This window comes from Barbus barbus (genome assembly GCF_936440315.1).
Source record: "Barbus barbus genome assembly, chromosome: 19".
Taxonomy (NCBI): Eukaryota; Metazoa; Chordata; class Actinopteri; order Cypriniformes; family Cyprinidae; genus Barbus; species Barbus barbus.
The window spans coordinates 1,364,476-1,387,500 of record NC_136747.1 but is presented as its reverse complement, the minus strand read 5'-3'; the positions used below and the strand labels follow the sequence as shown (position 1 = coordinate 1,387,500).

General features: G+C 38.2%; 1 protein-coding gene across 1 annotated transcript; it reads left to right on the top strand.

The window, feature by feature from the left end:
- Positions 1-1,301: 1,301 nt before the first annotated feature.
- Positions 1,302-21,635, top strand: cratb (carnitine O-acetyltransferase b). Its single transcript, XM_079442042.1, has 15 exons — positions 1,302-1,555; positions 1,793-2,008; positions 3,906-4,024; positions 4,235-4,288; positions 4,537-4,702; positions 9,410-9,584; positions 9,821-9,911; positions 10,068-10,155; positions 11,159-11,259; positions 11,499-11,618; positions 15,853-15,975; positions 16,071-16,206; positions 16,944-17,006; positions 17,085-17,222; positions 19,965-21,635. Exons 1-15 carry the CDS (start codon positions 1,505-1,507, stop codon positions 20,166-20,168), a joined length of 1,845 nt encoding a protein of 614 aa, XP_079298168.1. The 5' UTR covers positions 1,302-1,504; the 3' UTR covers positions 20,169-21,635.
- Positions 21,636-23,025: the final 1,390 nt, after the last annotated feature.

The following is a 23,025-nucleotide window of genomic DNA, read 5'->3' as shown; positions in this document are numbered from 1 at the left end:
GGTCATTTAGCTTCATACCACCTCAGTATATTACCTCAGTATCTGGTTTTTATTTATTTATTTTTTACTCTCAAAGCGACAGTGTCCATTGACTTGCATAATATGATTCACCAAGGACCATAAATAATCTTTAGTGTTCTGCTAAGGAAAGTCACCTGTATCTTCAATGACTTGAGGGTAATTTAACTAACAGCAAAGTTTATTTATTTATTTAGGTGAACATTTTCTTTAGCCCTGTTTTACAATATTAGCCCATCCCAACCCAAAACCTTAAATGTGGGAACCCAGGACCCTTTATCATTTGTTCATTATTCGCCATAAAAATCATGGGAAGCACAGGGCTTTGGGAACATATGTGACCCTGGAGCACAAAAGCAGTCATAAGTAGCACAGGTAGGCTATATTTGTAGCAATAGCCAACAATTGTATGGGTAAAAATGATCGATTTTTCTTTTATGCCAAAAATCATTAGGATATTAAGTAAAGATCATGTTCCATGAAGATATTTTGTAAATTTCCTTAATTTTTTTATTAGTAATTTGCCTTGCTAAGAACTTTTAGCGATTTTTAGTTAAGGGATTTTCTCTCTCTCTCTCTCTCTCTATATATATATATATATTTGCACCATCAGATTCCAGATATTTAAATAGTTGTATCTCAGCCAAATATTAAATATTGTCCTATCCTAACAAATCATACATCGATGGAAAACTAATTTATTCAGCTTTCAGATTAGGTATTTTAAAGAAATGGACCCTTATGACTGGTTTGGTGGTCCAGGGTCATATATATACTGTAGGGCAGGGTTCCTCAGATCTTCCCCTGGAGGGCCAATCTGCTGCAGAGTTTAGCTCCAACCCTGATCAAATTCACCTACCTGTGATTTTCTAATGATCTTGAAGACTCTGATTAGCAGCTCAGGTGTGTTTGATTATGGTTAGAGCTAAACTCTGCAGGAATGGTCCAGATTTGAGGACCCCTGCTGTAGGGCATACTTATCACCTTTAATGTTATTTTAATATGCTATAAGATTAATTAAAATGTCCTGATGGGGTCATATATATCTGGAATACTTTGCAGAACCAAACTGACAGGCCCTGCAAGTTTGATCAATTATGATTAATGATCAACCATCTCTTTAAAAAACGGCATATTGTCTCTTTGCCAGTGTACTGCTGCATGACATTTTTTGTTAAGCTTGGAGACACTTCTCTTCAGGCTCTGAATGGATTTCCCTGTCCTCGTCTAATTGTGTATGCGCACATGCACGGAATAATACGGCAATCCACACTAAACACAGCACACGTGTTTCAGCTCCACACCCGAAGCTGGAGCTCATGAACTGAAGCCCAACAGACGGAACACTTCACAATAGTTTACTGCCGTCTTGTTTTGTGCGTTATCTTACCGTAATATCATCGATGAAGATTCAGAGTCTCCGTGACGTACAAGCTTAAAAGTACTAGTTTGCTACTTCAGTGTGAGCGACAAACAGCGTACAGCCATGATTTTAGAGAGAATACCTCCAAGAATATGCTCTTTATTCATGCTCAGGGTAAGTGTTGTGTGGGGTACATATTGTACGCGTGCTTTTATGGGTGTTAAGCACATATACACATTTAAAAACCATGATTATTAGAAACAAACTTGTAAAATGTAAAGCATTTATTTATTAACATACAGATGCAAACTTCTGTCTTTGAGTTGAGGGACCCTCTTGCATTAGGATATGAGGAAGTGACTCTGAAGTGTATGTTAAGCGCGAAGCTGAGTTCCTCTGTTTGCCCGTCAGGCCGCGCTGAGGCAGGCCCACTCCTCGGTTCCTCCGCAGCCGGTGCCTCCGCTCCTCCAGACGCTGCAGCGCTACCTGACGGCCCTGGAGCCGCTCCTGCCGCCGGACGAGCTGCAGCACACCCGCAAGATCGTGCAGAAGTTCAGCTGCCCTGGAGGTCTGGGAGAAGATCTGCAAAGAGAGCTGATCAAGAGAGCAAAGCACTCACACAACTGGGTGAGCAGAGAACAGCACTAAATAACAATAGAAACTCTCAATATCATGATTTATTTGGATAGACTAGTTCTGTGCTACTTTTTTTGTTTTGTTTAAATGCCATAATAGGCCTAGTGGGTGCCGCAGTTCTTAAAGGGGTCATGACATGAGAAATCAAATTTACCTTGATCTTTTGGTATATAGAGGTCTTTGTACCATTAAAACTTCCTGCAAGTTTCATAGCTTAAGGCCTCCTCCTCATTATAAACAAAGCATTTAGGAGTGTGAATCGGCACTGGTTTCATGATTCAATTCAATTACGATTGTCATGTCTTCAATTCGAAAATCCCGATGCATCGATTATATCAAATTTATTTAGTTTTTTTATTTTTATTTTATTAAATTATGTAACCAGGCTACTTTTAAAAAATAATCACAAATTAATAATAAATCAAAACAATTGTTAAGAATTTAACCAAATAAATATAGCTTCAAACATACAAGCAAATATAAAGTAATAAAGGCAATTACAAGTGATAAACAAAAAGCACTGTCAGTATCTGAGACTGCTTTTAAGGGTTGAAAAGTTTACAGACAAACACAGTTATGGGTTTTTCTTTTTTCCTCAGTGTTTGATTATTACTGATGAGATCATAGACAGTGGCAGCTTTAATAGGCTGCTTTCACACTAATGCACAGATCTGTTTCCACATATCAGATGTTTTGATATAACATAACTGACTGTGTTTGCATCAGTTTCGTATCACAGAAGTATTCAGAGATGCAAGTGTATTTAACCGCAGGACAAACAAACACAAAAAGCACACGTGAAAGACTGTCAGTGCATGAGTTTCGTGCATCTAATACTACTGCATTCCACACGGCAGACATGAAAGCATATCTAGAGTAAAACCCTGAAATAACGGCGAGTGAAAGCGCACACTGTCAAGCAATGCACGCGTGTCTCACAGCACTGTGCAATGAAGCCGCCGCGATTCTCTCTAGCACACACACTAAGCTTGGTTTTTACAAAATGTGCTCAGATCTCAGATTTAAAAATAGTGGCTGCATTTATTAATACTCGTGTGACAAGCACGTATGAGAAACGTCAGTAGCATCGCGATGCAACGAGTAAAGTGACGTCACGGGGGCACAAACATTTGCATAAACATTTAAGCAGCTCGTTCGCATCTTTGTACAGATATCAGAAGCATCCCAGCGTAAGGAACAAGTGGGTAGTTTATTTTTAATGGCATCCCGGATCATGTCGGAGGATTGTTTTGTAAACGAGGCACCGTGTCATGGAGAGTTCACAAAGAAACATTTGTTGAAAGCTGAAGCAGTACTAGATCTGACTGCAGCTGCATCACAAACTGTAAGTAAATGATTTCATAATGCTCATAACACACATGCAGTAGCGAGGGGGCGTATATACTGTTTCCTATGCAATGACGTTAGCCAGTCATAACAGTGGCTGATTCGTGACCAGCCTTAAAGGACACGCCCCTTAAAACAGCTCATTTTAGAGAGAGGTTCAGAATGAGGGTTGAAAGTAATCATTTTCCCACATATTTACTTTTTTTATGTAAAAAAAAAAACTTTATTGACATTATAAGTAAACCTCATATTAAAATAATATAAAAAATCTATGTTATGACCTCTTGAAACTGTGCATCCTCATCTTCTTTCCTTGGGTCTTACCTTCTCCATTTAGGAGGATGCAGGGATGATGGAATTATAAGAAGAGTATTTGTAAATATACTCTCTGACTCTCAAAACCTGATGAACTGCCTCATTTTTGGCGTCATAGTTGTGCAGCAGTTTTCACTCTGATTGTGCATGTTTATGTTAGGCGCACTAGCAGGCTGGTGTGTTTAGTTTGATCTGGTGTATTTTATGAGTGTGTGTCTTCCTGCAGATTTCAGATTGGTGGGTGCAGTGGGCATACCTGGAGTGCAGGCAGCCCTTGGCAGTGCATTCAAACCCTGCCATCTCTTTGCCCAAACGAGACTTCACTGACTGGAGAGGCCAACTAGTGTATGTGACAGCCTGAATCTACACACACTCAAACAAACACCCTTATAGAACTACTGATATAAATGTCCTCTCTAGTGATCTTAACTTTCCTTTCGGATGGTTCAGATAATTGATTGCACAGTAATATCAAAGCATTAAACAAGCTGTTTTAGCTGCGTATGTAATATACACGTGCGTAATGTCTATATGTCTACATTGTTTCTCGTGCAGGTTTGCATCGAAGCTAATTGCAGGAGTGTTGGACTTCAAAGCTCAGGTGGACAGGTCTGGATGATATTAACATACAGTGGCAGATTTACCCATTTATGTCCGAGCACCTGTGCTAATTTAACCGCTAACCTTTAACTCGCGCTGGTCTGCATGTTTCAGTCAAGCAGTGCCAAACACTGGAACTTAATATCATGATATTATTTCTAAATATATCATATTGTTGCTGTCTGTAGTTCAATGTGACTCCCTATCGCTTTTTTTCCCCTTGATTTCTGTCCACATGTCCTCTCTTGCTCGTCCAGTGGGAGGCTGGCAGTGGAGTACATGCGCGGACAGCCGTTATGTATGGAGTTGTTTCCTCTGTTGTTCTCCTCCTGTCGAATCCCAGGACCCAAACATGACCATGTGATTCACTATGGACGTCCACGCCGTGGCCCAGCTCACATTACAGTGGTCAGGAATTACCAGGTAACCTAGATTACCTAGTAAGGTGATATGATCAAAATAGATAAAATCATGATTCTACAACTCGGCAAAAAAATCTTTCCATATATTTGGTTTTGTCACACATCTGCACAGATCTGCGGCAGTTTGCCTGATTCAGCATGATGAATCGCATTAGTGCCGTCAGTGAGAGTGAGAACTCTGATTGGATTTTCAGTTTAGATTTTGTTTTTTTAAATCAAGACTTTACAGACAGAAGCGTGTTCTAATGTTTTGTTGTCTTACCCGAGCGTTGCGTCCCAGTACGCAAATATTTCCATAAATAATATCAGAAAGGAGATTGGCACATCCTCAAGTTATGCAGAGGTCACACAGATTTGACCGCAATTTCAAAAAGAATTGACTGTGTTTTAAAAAAAATTGATAACAATTTTGGAAGAAATAGTACAGCACCTTAAATCTTCAACCTGCTATCTTGACACACTTCCCACATCCTTTTTCAAAAATGTGCTTAACTGTTTAGAAGCTGATCTCTTAGAAGTGGTGAACGCCTCACTTCTTTCTGGGACTTTTCCAAACTCCCTTAAAACTGCAGTTGTTAAGCCCCTTCTGAAAAAGCGCAATCTTGATAACACCATGTTGAGCAACTATAGACCCATATCAAATCTTCCTTTCATAGGTAAGATTATTGAAAAGGTAGTTTTTAATCAGCTGAACAACTACTTAAAGTCAAATGGATACCTGGACAATTTTCAATCTGGTTTCCGAGCACATCACAGCACAGAGACAGCACTCATTAAGATAATAAATGATATCCGCGTCAATTCTGATTCTGGCAAAATATCAGTGCTGGTACTACTAGATCTTAGTGCTGCGTTTGACACTGTCGATCATAACATACTTCTAGAGAGACTGGAAAACTGGGCCGGGCTTTCTGGGATGGCACTCAAATGGTTCAGGTCATACTTAGAAGGGAGAGGTTATTATGTGAGTATAGGAGAGCATAAGTCTAAGTGGACGGCCATGACATGTGGAGTCCCACAAGGCTCAATTCTTGCACCGCTCTTGTTTAACCTGTATATGCTCCCACTAAGTCAGATAATGAAGAAGAACCAAATTGCCTATCACAGCTATGCTGATGATACCCAGATTTACCAAGCCTTATCTCCAAATGACTACAGCCCCATTGACTCCCTCTGCCAATGCATTGATGAAATTAACAGTTGGATGTGCCAGAACTTCCTTCAGTTAAACAAGGAGAAAACTGAAATCATTGCATTTGGAAACAAAGATGAAGTTCCCAAGGTGAATGCATACCTTGACTCTAGGGGTCAAACAACTAAAAATCAAGTCAGAAATCTTGGGGTGATTCTGGAGACAGACCTTAGTTTCAGTAGTCATGTCAAAGCAGTAACTAAATCAGCATACTATCACCTCAAAAACATTGCAAGAATTAGATGTTTTGTTTCCAGTCAAGACTTGGAGAAACTTGTTCATGCCTTTATCACCAGCAGGGTGGATTACTGTAATGGTCTCCTCACCGGCCTTCCCAAGAAGACCATTAGACAGCTGCAGCTCATCCAGAACGCTGCTGCCAGGATTCTGACTAGAACCAGAACATCTGAGCATATCACACCAGTCCTCAGGTCCTTACACTGGCTTCCAGTTACATTTAGGATTGATTTTAAAGTACTTTTACTCATTTATAAGTCACTCAATGGCCCAGGACCTAAATATATTGCTGATATGCTCACTGAATATAAACCGAACAGACCACTCAGATCATTAGGATCGAGTCAGTTAGAAACACCAAGGGTTCACACAAAACAAGGGGAGTCTGCGTTTAGCTATTATGCGGCCCGCAGTTGGAACCAGCTTCCAGAAGAGATCAGATGTGCTAAAACATTAGCCACATTTAAATCCAGACTCAACTCATCTGTTTAACTGTGCATTTGTTGAATGAGCACTGTGCTATATGTCCCAACTGACTTTTAAGTTTAATCATTTTCTTTAAATTTATTTTAAATCAATTTCTATATCATTTTAAAATTCCTTGTTTTTATTATTTTTATTTCCATGTTTTTATTGATTTTTAATGTCTATTTCACTTTCTTTTATGTAAAGCACTTTGAATTACCACTGTGTATGAAATGTGCTATATAAATAAACTTGCCTTGCCTATAACAGCACGAGCCCCTTAAAATAAAGTTATCAACATAACTGATATTCAAAATGGTAAGCGAGCACGTTGGTTACACTTTTCTGTTTCTTTTGAATGGCAAATATGTACTAATGATAACTGAAGAAATAGACATGGAGTCAGTCAGGCATCATTATGGAGTAGTACAATATACACAAGAGGTAAACTATAAGGTTCATAGAAAAAATAAATATTCAATATGCTTAGCCTAGTCCAAGTTTAGACCTTGGACATTTTTGGGGCACCTGACTCACGTGTACATTTCTTTCGTGTACAACCTATTTTAGTCAGCATCAAGTATCATATATCATTATAACCAGGAGACGTTTCAGTCTTGCTAATTTAAGTCCCAATCTTACATTTTTTTTTTTCCTCTAAGCGTGTATTTGCCAGAATTATAAGAAAAAATGCAAGCAACAGTTTGAACTCAAACAGAAACTCCTGAAGTTTATGCATTTTTTTTTTATACTGGGATATTTTACGCGTACAAATGAAATTGTCTACATCTTACATTGTTTATGCAAGTTATAGGCATGTATTATTCATTTAGGCCTTTTTATAATGAAAAATAGGTCATTTATTTTCTGACAATATAAATGTAAACACAAAAGTTCATGGATAAAATTAAATAAAGATTGCCTCATGTTAAACTACTTAAACTTCAAATTTATTGAAAAGGAAAAACTGAAATGTATATTGCGTAAGTATTCATACCCCTAACTCAATACTTAGTTAAGCAACTTTACAGCCTGAAGTCTTTGAGTAGGTTGCGACAAGCTCTGCACATCTGCATTTGGCAATTATCTGTCAGTCATCTCCTCACCTCTTCACCTCTCAAGCTCTGTCAGGGCCGACACATTTTCAAGTTACCCATAAGCCATTCTTGCATTGCTGTAAATCATTTTTTTTTAAAACTGTAAAATGGTGCTACCGTTGTCATTATGTCTCACGGTGGGAACCAAGCTGGTGCACTATTTGAGAACACCTGCATTGTAGCGTTTAAAACCAAAACAAATACAAAACACAAAACCGAGCTGCTTCCTCATTTCAGCACCATATCTCATTTCAGTCGTTTCGGCAAACTGCAGAATATTAGGGCCCTTTCAGACAGTGTTTTTAATATTGATGTAGTTTTCTATGTAAGCGTGCACTAGTCACTGTGAGGCATCTTTTTGTTTCTGTTAAGCATCTAGTTACTTTTTCAAGTTTGGAAATGTTTTCTTTGATAAAGAGCATAAAGCATTCTTTTTATTTACTGTATATGATTAAAATAATCGATTGCCTAATCTCAAATAATAATACAATTGCCTAATCTCTCCTAAATTCGTTGATGATTTGTTTATTATAACTAATTAATTAGTTATGAAAAAATAACATAATTAAAATGTTAACGCACTGGCCCTGCCCCAGACCTGTACATCATCTTACATTTCATACAGTTGACTTGACAAATATGATGCAGGGCAACAACTCCATAAATACAGTTATGCCCTAAAATTAAACACATTAGTGCAAAAAATGCCCCCTGTATGTATTTTTTCTCATATCACACCAGCAGCAAAGCAATATCAGAGGAGGGCTGATTTTGTTCCGAATATCACGAGTTTAAATGTGATTTTATACAACAGTTCAGTAAATAAGAAATTGATATTGTGTAATAATTTAACACAATATTGTGTTTTGCACAATTTTCCAGAGAACATATTACCTTTAAAGCCATAGCAGAATTGTTGTGCGTCTCTCGAGCAACACAGCGGTGTTTACTTTCTGAATTAATCCTCATTTTGAACGAATCGTGTGAATAAATGATTCAAAGACCTATTCATAAAGAGCCGCTTACTGAATTCCTGAATGAATCAGCTGTTTGAACGAATCAAATGAATCAATGACTCAAAGTATTTCATTAAAAAATAATAATAATAATAAATTAATAATTATATTTCACCCAAAATGTAAAATTCTGTCATTTACTCACCCTCATGTTGTTTCAAACCTTTCTTTTGTGCAACATTAAAGAAGGGTTTTTGTAATAAAATCTTTGTGTAATAAATTTTGTTTAATCAAATAAAATATTACTTTTTAAAGCTACAATTTGTAATGTCTACTTGATACTTTCTCATTTAACACAATAATAGCTTTAAATAATCTTTTGTGGGTATTTTCAGTCAAATTTATTTTGCGCTTAATTAATCGAAACCTCATGTAGTTAATTAGATTACACATTTTAATCGACCGACAGCCCTAGTGAAAATGTATGTGCATTGGGGCTAGAGCACACTCAGTATTTGATTGTGGAAATGGGCCTGGATAAAACTGTTTGAGCAGTTTTTATTTTTATTATCAGTAACTCCTATTTAGGCAGTCGCATGGATATTTGTTACTTTCCTCCGGGGAGGTTGGGCAGACATTGAATTGAATTGGGCCTGTGGTTCTTGTAATAAATCAGGTTACATTATAGTTAAACGAGTCTACAGTTTCTTTAAAACAAGCAAACATCTATATCTTCGTGATTATTGAGTGGTTGTGTGTAGTTTTTCCAGCTGGATGTTTACAACAGTGATGGAACACCATTGACAGAAAGTCAGATCCATGCTCAGCTGTTGCGGATCCGCTCGCAGTCCTGGAAAACCGATAAGGAACCGATGGGGATTTTGACCAGCGAGCATCGTCACACCTGGGGTCAGGCTTACACGCGCTTGCTCAGAGGTAAACCTGACCTGCACACTCAACTACTGTTAAACACCACACCAGGAAAGATCCATCAGCAAGAGTGATGCACACTAGGGTTGTTATATTCGAGACCAGTCTCTGGCTTCACTCATGTGACCCATTGTGGGTTTGAGACCAGTTACATTTCACTCTTTACCATCTAGCTGCACTGTTCCACTGTCTCGAGTTTTATGCTTGATTTAAACTTTTCGTTTGTTTATTTCCCTCTTCAGATAAAATCAATAAAGAATCTGTGAGGCTGATAGAGAAATCTATCTTTACGTTGTGTTTGGATTCTCCAGTTATGAGGATTTCTGATGAGAAGTAAGAATTGTTTATACATTGTGATTGATTGATTGTGGATGAGACGGACAGTTATTAGAGCGAAGCAGAGTATTTTCATCTAACTGAAGACAGAATCGTTAACATCTTTACCGGTGATGGTTTGATGTGGTGCTAAGTATGCTGGTTGTTTGGCAGGTATTCTAGTCGAATGGCAGCACAGATTTTGCATGGCGGTGGGACTTTCTCAAACAGCGGCAATCGTTGGTTTGACAAGACACTACAGGTGAGCTGCATGGCCGAGGCCTGGTCTCAATGCTCTGGCATTTAAACTAGGACTAAACAAGGACCGGCGCTCATTAATAAGTAAGGATGGGGAATGACCCTTTTTTCAGGTAATCTGTTAATTGTACCATCAGGGCTTGCTTCATAAATAAAGTAATTTGTGTGTGGAGAATATAATAATCATCATCACTCAACGTGTAAAACTAATTCATAGAGTTAATGTTAAAGACCAATGGAGGACTGCATCTTTATATATGTAAGATTGACAGAATAATATGAACACCTGCAAAATGGGCAATATTTGATTAACCATTTGCCTTTAACACAGCTTCCAGCCTTCTTGAAATAGATGCGTCTGCCTGTTGGTTAAGAGATGTTGATGGTGGGAGTCTGCTTCTCACTGTTCTCTCCAAAAATGCTCACAGTGTTCGATCATATTCAAGTCAGGTGATTTGTCTGTCCAGGGCAGATGTTGAAGTTCATCTAGGTGCTCCAGTTGTTCAGGATTTAAGGTCATAACAGCATGTTGCATTGGTGTATGTGATGTAAAGTTTTAGTAAATTGCAGCATCTTAAACTACATATACATACAAATATATACAGTAGACACTGAAAAATAAATAAATAAAAGGTATTATGTGAACCCCTATAATAATGGGTGCTTTATTTTGGCCAGCCCGTGTATAAAGTTGTGCTTTTTATTGAATAATAATAGTAAATAATAATTGTGATTCCATTTCCACAATTTATCAAGTAAAGATTGCTGTTGCAGTAATTTATGCTGTGCGTGTCATCCACACAAATTGCCGAACCTAATATTTAGACATGAGCTTATTTTTTTTCTTGGAACTGAATTCATTAATGAGTAAACCATGATTAATCTCATTTAAGTACTTTAATCAGTTTCAACTTTTCTTAATTTTCATTGCTAACCTATTTGTTTTTTCCCTTGTATCTGTTTATTTGTGTTTTATTTATTTATTTTCCCCTCTGTTCTGTGTTCAGTTTGTTGTTGGTGAGGATGGGTCTTGGGGTCTCTTGTATGAACATGCGACAGCTGAAGGTCCACCTATAGCCACATTGTTGGATCATGTACTAGAATACTGGTATTTACAAACCTAATAATCATGCCTTTCTATGCATTTCTAATCTCTGCATTGCTTTATTAGGCAGCATCTCACTAGCCAAATAGTTTTGTTTAATGCTGTCACTCCTACAACGTTTTTGATGAATCCTTGTCTGTTGTAGGTTTGTGAGGAGAGGTGCACATGCACAGACTCTCGGCTAGTGAGATGCCGGCCTAAAAAAACATATTAGTGTGGTAACGGTAATTTTTCTCTGTTAGCAAGAAACCGGACCGAATGCGAGCTCCTTTGATTCCTCTGCCCATGCCCAAGAAACTCTACTTCTACATCAATTCTGAGATCAAATGGGATCTAGAGATGGCCAAGCAGAACCTGGATATGTGAGTTCAAATGCCTGTTACTGTTTTGGGCTCTTTTGGTTGGTTTTAAGATCAGACACACCACAGCAATCTGGTTTAGCTGCGAAGGCTTAGCGGGGAGGTTGGCCAGATGTAGCATTGCAGTAGTCCCGTCTTCAGCTCACAGGAGCTTGGACCAGTAGCTGCCAGTCTAAATTACTAAAGTTATAATAGGATTATCACAATACTGTACTTAATGTCTCCTAGTAGTATTGTGGTACCGCTCATATTATCACAGGGCTACTCTGTTGCATTTACAGTTTACAGCAGTGTTGCCAACTTTATCTAGTTTGCGAGACTTGCCAGGACAGCCCCATGAGCGTGAGGTCTTCCTTTCCAGTCGCATTTGCACTTTTTCTGCATCTTCTCTGTTTTCGATATGTGCTAGTATATATTTTTTTGCTCCATGTATATATGCGGTAGATATTACTACAAAGTGCTTGAAGTACTTGATTTTTTACTTTTTTAAATTTAAGTCCTGGAAAACCCTTGAAAACAGCCATATTTATGAAAAGTACTTGAAATTTTAAAAGGCAGTATACATGAAATTAGTGTTTATATTAGTTTTCAATAAAAACAATATTTTCACGCAAAATTAACAATGCTACGTGTGTTAATTATTACCATTTTCTCCTGGCTTTTGGGAGGGCACGAGATCTGGCGATATTTCAGCTTGCATTATATTGCTCGGTCTTTTATCGCATGTGCTGTTCATTTGGGAACGCATATAAAGTCTGACGCGCTTTGTGTTGCACTGTTATCCTTTACAAACTCTTCCTCAGCATATGCTGGAGTTTGGGTTGCTTAACGTTCATCTGGGAAAACAGTGTGTTATCTGTGTAGATTTGTAATGTAAATCATTTACAAACCTATGCCAACACAGGAGAATACGTCAACATATTTCTAAACATGCGATTTGTGGTACATCGTGATTTAAAAATAAAGGTCTCTCTGAGTTTGCTTGTGTTAAATAGATTTAAACGTCATTGAATAAAGCTTGAAAATGAAACATTTAATTTTGCAATTTCTGTACGAACCCTGCATATGAGAAGTAATAATAATAATATGGCAGGCATCCCGCTATCACTGTAGCTAAGCTGAATAACAAGCATAAAATGTAACTGATGAAACGTGAAGACGATATGGTTTGTGGTCAAGTCTCAAGTCTTCTCCAGGTGATAAATATAAATGATACAGTACAGAAGCTATAAAATATGACCACAAAACCAGTCTTAAGTGTACATTTTTCGAAATTGTGATTTATACGTCATCTGAAAGCAGAATAAATAATATTTCCATTGATGTATGGTTTGTTATGATAGGACAATATTTGTCTGAGATACAACTATTTGAAAATCTGGAATCTGAGGGAGCAAAAAAATCTAAATATTGAGAAAATCGCCTTTTAAGTTGTCCAAAAAGTTATTGGCAATGCATATTACTAATCAAAAATTAAGTTTTGATATATTTACGGTACAAAATATCTTCATGGTACATAAACTTTACTTAATATCCTAATGATTTTTGGCATAAAAGAAAAACCGGTCATTTTGATCCATACAATGTATTTTTGGCTATTGCTACAAATATACCCCAGCGACTTCAGACTGGTTTTGTGCTCCAGGGTCACATATATTTTCTGCCTTATTCTGTGATTAAAAATGGAAAATTGTCATTACAATAGTTTATCAAAAATATTATAGAAGACAAATTATTGGTTATTGTCCAGCAGTGCGTTTTATTTCTTAGCCAATTAAAAGCAAGATATTTTTTCAATTATACATGCATAAATATTATAATTATTATTATTATTATTATTACTACATTTGACATTTCTGTCCCCCTCACTTCTGAAATGATTGCTACTCCTCTGCCCTATAACATAACTGAATATAAAACTTTAGATATATGCCGTGTTATCTTTATTTGGGCATCAAATATTTTGTGGCTCCACATGAATTTTATTCTGCAGGAAAGGGGCCAAAATGGCTCTTTTGACGTTGAAGGCGGCAGACCCCTGCATAAGATGGATGTTTCTGGACATTATGGCAAATCAAGTTAACACTTCATGTTTGAAAAACACAGCACCAAAGCAGCTTTATAGTGTCAAATAGGAACATAGTTTGCCAGTAATGCAAAGAGAACAATAAGAGTTATATTTCCAGCTAATGGCAATTCATTGATGATTCAGTGATGTTATCATCCAGTTCAGCTCTCTTCCAATAGTGTCTGTGAAATCAGTCAAGGGTCCCCAACTAAGCAAGCCAAAAAGCAAGAAACCAAAACAGAATGGAGAAAAAACCTTGGGAGAAAGCAGGCTCAGTCAGGGGCCAGTTCTCCTCTGGCCAGACGAACCAGCATGGCGTGGTTTAATTCCAGGCTGCAAGACCGCTCAGATTGAGCAGAGGACTTGTCTGGTTCCCGTGGTCTTGTGCCGATGGTCTTCACAGGGGATCTGTCTCTGGGGTGCATCTAGTTTTAGATGTTTAATAGGAAGCCAGTGCAGTGTTTCAGAACTGGGCTAATGTGGTCACACTTCCTGGTTCTTGTAAGGACTGTAGCTGCTGCATTTTGAACCAGCTGGAGTTTGTTTATTTAGCACACAGAGCAACCACCCAATAAAGCATTACAATAATATAACCTTGAGGTCAGTTTACATTTATGCATTTGACATTGAGAGATACTGTATTTTTTAGATATATTTTTTAAGATGTAAAAATGCAGTTTTACAGATGCTAGAAACATGGTTTTAAAAGGAAAGATTGCTATCAAACAGCACACCTAGGTTCCTAACTGATGAAGAATTGACAGAGCCGCCGTCAAGTGTTAGATAGTGTTCTAGGTTATTACATGCAAAGGATTTTGGTTAATTAATTAACACCTCTGTTTTTCAGAATTTAGCAGTAAGAAGTTACTAATCCAGTTTTTTATATCAACTATGCATTCCGTTAGTTTTGAGAACTGGTGTTTCATCGGGTCAGAAAGAAATATAGAGCTGAGCATCATCAGCACAACAGTGAAAGCTAACACTGTGTTTGCTGATGATATCTCCCAAGGGTAACATGTAAAGCGTGAAGAGCAAGGTTATTAACCGGTATTTCTTCTACTTAAACTGGTTTCGGAACTGTAATAATACAGAGGAACGCATGAATAGAAATGTTAAAATACCGATTCTGCTCGAGGTGAACCAATTGATTTTTAATTTGTTGTTGTTTTTAAGCCCTGCTTCAAACTAATTATACATGAAACCAGACCTTTGAGAAATACTGAAAAATATTGCTATAAATTGTAGCAACACCTCCCCCTTTACCTTTTAGACGCGGCTCATGTTTCTAGCAGTAATCTTGGGGGGTGGACTCATTTAAAGTAATGTATTCATCTGGTTTTAGCCATGTTTCTGTCAAACAGAGCAAATCTAGGTTATGGTCAGTGATCATATTTACAAAAAGTGCTTTCGTAGAAAGGGATATAATATTCATTAAGCCAAGCTTTATCATGTTTTTATCTGTATTATATCTTTTTTATTAGTTGACCATCAATTAAATGGTTATAGTTTTGGACATTTTTTTGTATTTTCTAGTTCGGGGAACAGACACAGTCTCTATAGTGTGATATCTAGGTGAAGGAAACATTTAAAACCTTTGATGGAGACATTTTCTTTATCTCTAATTTAGTGTGAAGACAGCACAGCACAGATGAAACAATTTATGTAGTACTAGATTTTCATATCATGTAATATGAAAGAGTAATACGAAAACATTAGCATAATTGAAGTACAACACAGATATAGCCTATGTTTGGTCTGTTTCATGGCGCACACACATTAGGTTGCTATTGAGAATTCTACATCCGTCAGCTATGTTTGAATAATAAAACCAAAGCCAAGACAAACAGAAGTCTGTGTGTGTAAATATTTGCAGTTTAAAGAATGCTGGCATCAGCAGTATATTGAGGCAGGGATGCGTTTGAGGCTATAATGTGCGAAAACCTTCAAGACTGGCAGTTGTTGAGGTGGTGGGCACTGAATATTAACTGTTCTGGTTGGTGCAGTACGACTACAACCCAGGTTTACCATAATGGATTGAGTATTGAGTTTTCTTGGCAAATTTGAGAATGACGTTGTCTCTTACATTTATTAAGAAGTTGAGAAAATCAAGAACCGAATGCTGATAACACTATGCTAATTTGTATTTTTAAAACTAAATTCTCCCTTTAGTCTCATCAACGATTTGGACATCAAATGTTTTAACTTCCAGTGCTTTGGAAAAGAGTTTGTCAAACAACTTAAGCTGAGTCCAAACTCCTTCATCCAGGTGGCGATTCAGCTGGCCTACTACCGGTGAGGCTTTTAGCAGAAGTTCTGGCATCATCCAGTAACGGCAGATGATAAAAGTGAATAAATGAAGTGTGCGTTTGGCTCCTGTTCTCTGCTAGAGTCCACAGTGAAGTGTGCGCCGCCTGCGACATCGCCTCTCTGAGGATGTTCCGGGGAGGAAGAACAGACTACATTCGCTCTCCAACCAATCAGATGCTGAGCTTCATACGGGCCTTTGACAATGATGCCGTTTCTGTGAGTAATGGATCAGTTTGGAGGAGATGTCACAGTTATGTCACTTCCAGCTGAAAAACACTGATAACTATTTGTATTGTTGTGCCTTTGGATGTCAGAGTCAGAATGCAAATGCTTTTTATAGAATACCGTCGTCAAAGACTCCATTTGAAACTAAACGCAGTTGTTTAAATGGACAAACGACGAATGAAACCTGCTATGATTACTCTACTTTTAAAGCACAAATTTGATTTAAACAATAGGTCTGTATGCAGTTCATTGGGGACATATTTTTAGTTACAACATGAAATACTATTTAAACCTATAACATTTTACATTTACCTATTTTCTCACAATTCAGATTTTTTTTTTTCTTTCAAATGCAAGTTTATATCTCCTACTTCGGACTTTATAATGCAATTTAACTCGACAACAGCGACTTTGTCAATTCTGAGGAAAAAAGCAGAAGCGTTGGATATAAACTCATGATTCTGAGCCGAGGGGAAAAGAGAGATTGACCCGTTGTTTTTTCTTATCAGAATTGTGAGAGATAATCTTGAAATCGCAAAGAAAAAAAGTCAAAATTTTGAAATATAAACTCAAAATGATCTTTTTTGTTCTTTTGTTACATGGACTGCTACATTAAAACTGTAATTTTCTGGCTCCAAACACTGAAATTGGTCTGTTAGCATGGTGGAGAGGAGACCACGTGAGATGTAACGCTCATCATTAAATGCATGTGTGTGTGTGTGTTTTAGAGAGAAGCGAAGGTGCAGCTGCTGAGAGAGGCTGTTGATGCATACAGCATCCTCACAGAGCAGGTGAATAACATGGAAACTTCTGACTCTGCCCACATCCTAATTTATGTTGACTGCATAATGAGTGTCATTTTTGATCAGTCGCTGATGGGGCAGGGTATAGACCGCCACTTGCTGGGTCTTAAACTTCAAGCCATTGAGGAGGGACTGAGCGTGCCCCGAATCTTCATGGACACGGCCTATGGACTTGCCACTCACTGGAAACTCCGAACAGGACAGGTAACTTTTAGTTACATTCAAACAAAGCTGCTGTCATGAACTGAGGAACCAAAATTCCCTTGATCTTTTGACATATATAAGAGGTCATTGTACTATTAAAAACATCCTGTATGTTTCAGAACTCAAAACTATCTCATTGTCAAAAAACGGCTTACAGGTGCTGGTCATAAAATTAGAATATCATGAAAAAGTTGATTTATTTCAGTAATACCATTCAAAAAGTGAAACTTGAATATTAGATTCATTCATTACACACAGACTGATATATTTCAAATGTTTATTTCCTTTAATTTTGATGATTATAACTGACAACTAATGAAAGTCCCAAATTCAGTATCTCAGAAAATTAGAATATTGTGAAAATGTTCAATATTGAAGACCCCTGGTGCCACACTCTAATCAGCTAATTAACTCAAAACACCTGCAAAAGCCTTTAAATGGTCTCTCAGTCTAGTTCTGTAGGCTACACAATCATGGGGAAGACTGCTGACTGGACAGTTGTCCAAAAGACGACCATTGACACCTTGCACAAGGAGGGCAAGACACAAAAGGTCATTGCTAAAGAGGCTGGCTGTTAACAGAGCTCTGTGTCCAAGCACATTAATAGAGAGGCGAAGGGAAGGACAAGATGTGGTAGAAAAAAGTGTACAAGCAATAGGGATAACCGCACCCTGGAGAGGATTGTGAAACAAAACCCATTCAAAAATGTGGGGGAGATTCACAAAGAGTGGACTGCAGCTGGAGTCAGTGCTTCAAGAACCACCACGAACAGACGTATGCAAGACATGGGTTTCAGCTGTCGCATTCCTTGTGTCAAGCCACTCTTGAACAAGAGACAGCGTCAGAAGCGTCTGGACTGGACTGCTGCTGAGTGGTCCAAAGTTATGTTCTCTGATGAAAGTAAACTTTGCATTTCCTTTGGAAATCAAGGTCCCAGAGTCTGGAGGAAGAGAGGAGAGGCACATAATCCACGTTGCTTGAGGTCCAGTGTAAAGTTTCCACAGTCATTGATGGTTTGGGGTGCCATGTCATCTGCTGGTGTTGGTCCATTGTGTTTTCTGAGGTCCAAGGTCAACGCAGCCATCTACCAAGAAGTTTTGGAGCACTTCATGCTTCCTGCTGCTGACCAACTTTATGGAGATGCAGATTTCATTTTCCAACAGGACTTGGCACCTGCACACACTGCCAAAGCTACCAGTACCTGGTTTAAGGACCATGGTATCCCTGTTCTTGATTGGCCAGCAAACTCGCCTGACCTTAACCCCACAGAAAACCTATGGGGTATTGTGAAGAGGAAGATGCAATACGCCAGACCCAACAATTCAGAAGAGCTGAAGGCCACTATCAGAGCAACATGGGCTCTCATAACACCTGAGCAGTGCCACAGACTGATCGACTCCATGCCACGCCGCATTGCTGCAGTAATCCAGGCCAAAGGAGCCCCAACTAAATATTGAGTGCTGTACATGTTTTTCATGTTCATACTTTTCAGTTGGCCAACATTTTTCTTGATTTTTCTCAACTTTTTCATGATATTCTAATTTTATGACCAGCACCTGTATATTGAAGGCAGTCTGCCAAAACCACAGCTTGCGGGGTATTCTACTCTATGGTGTAATAGTGTCGATAAGCACTGCCTCCGCAGAAGATCAACACCTGCTTCTATATCGCTGCCTGTTTAACCCTGCCCACCGATTCTACAGCGCTGCCTATTTAGTCCTGCCCACCGATTCAACAGCACACCCCGTTTAGCCCCGCCCACCGATTCTACATAGCTGCCTGTTTAGCCCCGCCCACCGATTCTACGGTACTGCCTGTTTAGCCCCGCCCACCGATTTTACAGTGCTGCCTGTTTAGCCCCGCCCACCGATTTGCACATGTAGTGTTTATGAGAGTCAAACACGCAGGTCTATGCAGAAACCAAGCGATAAAAGATGCACTGAAGACAAGATGCTGTTCAGTGCCAAGCTGTGGAAAAACAGTCTTTGTATTGCCTTCCTTCTGATCCCAACGTTAGGAAAGAGTGAATGAATTTAATGAAGATCCAGACCATGTCAGTAAGAACTCAGTCCTTTGTTTACTTCATTTCAACACGGATTTGTTTACAAACAAGGCACAATTCGATGCAGAGATTGAAATTAAAAGACGATGCTGTGCAACTAAATTGGATCTGACAGTAATGTCACACAAGTGAGTAATTTTTGAGTTTTTATTACGTGATAACTATTTCTTTGTCTGTTAAACCGATCGTTGATATGAGTATTTATGTGTTTTTGACCTAAATCACAGCAGCGTCCATTTGTGAGGAATGTAGGCTGTCAAACATAAACATAAACTATTAGCCAATTACAGCAGGGGGTGTTTACTTCAGAGTCTACAATCCTCCACGCCTATTCAAACAGAGCCTTCTCATGAAGGGGTTAACAACAGGACAGAAAACATGAGAACTACCTAAAATGACAGAAACCATATCATTTATTATTATATTATTAAAAATTAATTAATGCATTCATTCGGCTCAGGTCCCATTCGTTTTCATGGAGGGTGTGGGGTTTTTGACCTATACTGCAGCCAGTATTGCTTTGGCTTCACCGCTCAGTATATGTGCTCCACACTTGCTTCCCACCCTCAGCCTTTCCAAAGCCTTCTACGCCCATTTGAATTGTTCAGTTTACACAGCAGGCCTAAACGTTGAGAAGATCATAAAGTTAAAAGCACTTTCATGTTGCTTCTTCCTCACAGGTGCCCTCCAACACAGACAGTGTGATGTGTTTTGGACCGCTGGTTCCAGATGGCTATGCAGTCTGTTACAATCCACAGCAAGATCACGTCCACTTCTCCGTAACTGCCTTCAACTGCTGTGAGGAAACCAACGCAGAGAAGCTGGCTCTCACATTGGAACGATTGCTTCGTGACCTCCAGGAGTTATTTCAGCCCACCGTCTAGACATTCAGAGATGGTTTTAGCACTCTAATCCAGCGTTGTGGCAGCTTCAGGAACACAGTCTTTAATGTGGGTGAACAGAATGCACTCCTGAAAGTGCCAGGCTTTGCTAAACGAGTGGTCTTCATGGAAACTTGCATGAAGTCCAGCGCATTTGAGCACCTGAGATGCAGGTGTAAACGTATGATGGAGCATCTGCTAATAAGAAATACATCGCTATTTTTGGTATTTTAAGAACAGCCATGAAAGCTTAAACCAGCAATCTAATGTAATACCAAACTTAAAGGCCTTTAAAATATGAAATTATCTCTATTTGTGCATTTGGGTCCCTCTACAGCATGGCATTTCAAATAAGTCTGATTTTGTGTGACGCGTTACATACCAGCAGTTCAATCGGATGAACACTTCTTCCTCATTAAATGAAGTGGCCAAATATTTAACTCACATTTATAAATCACTGATTGTGTTACAAAATCTGTTATTGTTACTATTTAAACATACGGGAGATGTCTGTTGCTCTTTATGTCCTAAAAAATAAATAAATTGTTGTCTGGTAATAAATTGAGTACAGTGGTAACAAATGAGTTTTCTTTGCCAGCGTTCTCCAAATGTCCCTTCGTTCTGTTTGACTATATAAAGTAGTTCGTTTGTTTTGTTCTCAAGAAAGCTTCAATTTCATATGGAAGCAATTACCATTTTCTCACGAGCTATATCTTCTCTCCATAAGCATAACCATTATTAAACCTTATTTAACCCTTTAAATGATGTGCTAACTAGTTTGGTTTAGTATTAACATGGAAGTGCTACCTATTGCAATACAGTATAGAGCGATTCTCTTCCACATAATTAGCTTTAACTTCTGCTCGCTCACTGATGGCTGGAAATGCACAGATATATATTTCTCACAATGAACGTTCTGCACCGGATTCTGTGCAAAATCAGGGAGGATAAAGGATTAAATGCTGCTAGTTGCACCGAAATGGTTTCCGGACCTGTTACAGTATGGATAATGTAGAAAATATATTCCATTCCTTTTAATTAACAATGTTCAGTGCATTCAAATTTGCATTATGTGAAGGTTTCCCAAAGGATTGTAAAAGTACTGCAGGGGGTTTGTGAGTTTAATGAAAAGCTAATTAAATTATAAAAAGTGTAAAATTAAAATAAATCAAAATGAAATGCTTCTTTAAAAAAAAAAGGATTTTATTTGTTTACCTGCTTGTAATATGACCATTAACAACATCAGAAAACCATGAACATGCAAATGTGCTAATTATTCAAATATGTATTTTGAAGATTTCAGTAAATATGTTAGGTGAAAGCATTTCAGATTAAAAAAAAGTTTGGAAATGCCTGCATGACATGTAAGAAATAACATTAATTTGTGGATTTTAAAGTGTTTGAAAGACAAAAGACACACAATAGATTGTTAAATGAGTGATAATTCAAATAAACATTGTGTTCATCAGTAGTTGAAGCAGCACTGAGTAATGCTGAGTAATGACTCTTGTGTGAATGTCCACAGAACTGGAAGATTCTTAAGTGTATTTAAACTGTAGGCTATTTTAGAAAGAACATTTAAAAGGTGAAAAAGAGGAATTCGGGAGAATCAATCAATTCTGAATAATGCTATTGTGTGAATAATTGTAGCCTTGTAATAAAAAAAAAAACTGTAGTCTGATTATGAGTATTTTAAAATGTAATTTTATCTAATTACAAGTACTTAATTTTTGGAATCTGATTACTCGTTAGGATGCTCTGCTGGCTTTCTCTTCGGGGTGTTTTGTAAAATGCAGTTAAATCAAGAATCTGTGATTTTGTTATTTCTCTTTAACTTTTATTTAATTGACTAAAGTACAAAGAAAAGATTTCCAATGTTTTCAGTGGCCACCCTAATTTCATTTTGTAAATATAAACACATTTTGATGAGTGCAACAGGAACAAACACACTCCTCGCGCTTCTCTATCAATTCTCTCTTGATTTTGTTGACATTTTTTGCTCTTCTTGAGGTAAACATCTTAGAAATCGTTGTAAGTGTTGTTTTTTGAGCTAAAAATGCATAAAGTCTATTGTGAGGGCTAGGGAAGGGGATAGAAAATACAGTTTGTACAGTATAAAAACCTTATGGAATATCCCCATAAAACACGAAAACCGTGTGTGTGTGTGTGTGTGTGAGAGAGAGAGAGAGAGAGAGTGTGTGTGTGTGTGTGTGAGAGAGAGAGAGTGTGTGTGTGTGAGAGAGAGAGAGAGAGAGAGAGTGTGTGTGTGTGTGTGTGAGAGAGAGAGAGTGTGTGTGTGTGAGAGAGAGAGAGAGAGAGTGTGTGTGTGTGTGTGTGAGAGAGAGAGAGTGTGTGTGTGTGTGTGAGAGAGAGAGAGAGAGAGAGAGAGTGTGTGTGTGTGTGTGTGTGTGTGTGTGTGTGTGAGAGAGAGAGAGTGTGTGTGTGAGAGAGAGAGAGTGTGTGTGTGTGTGTGTGTGTGAGAGAGAGAGTGTGTGTGTGTGTGTGAGAGAGAGAGAGCGAGAGAGTGTGTGTGTGTGTGTGTGTGTGTGTGTGAGAGAGAGGGTGTGTGTGTGTGTGTGTGTGTGTGTGTGTGTGTGTGTGTGAGTGTGTAATTCACATTTTTAAAAGGCAGAGCTGGGTAGATTTCTTACAAAGTGTAGTTTGTTACTGATGACAGATTACATGATGCAAACTCTAGTTAGTAACATAGGTAAATCATATTAATGTAATCTGACTACTTTGTAAACTTAATTACTTTGTTTCATACATGGTCTAATTGCTTGAGAGGTGTTTTCCCCACCTCAGATCCAGAAGCATGGTTTGCAAATGTATTTACATGACATTTGTGAATATAGTCAAA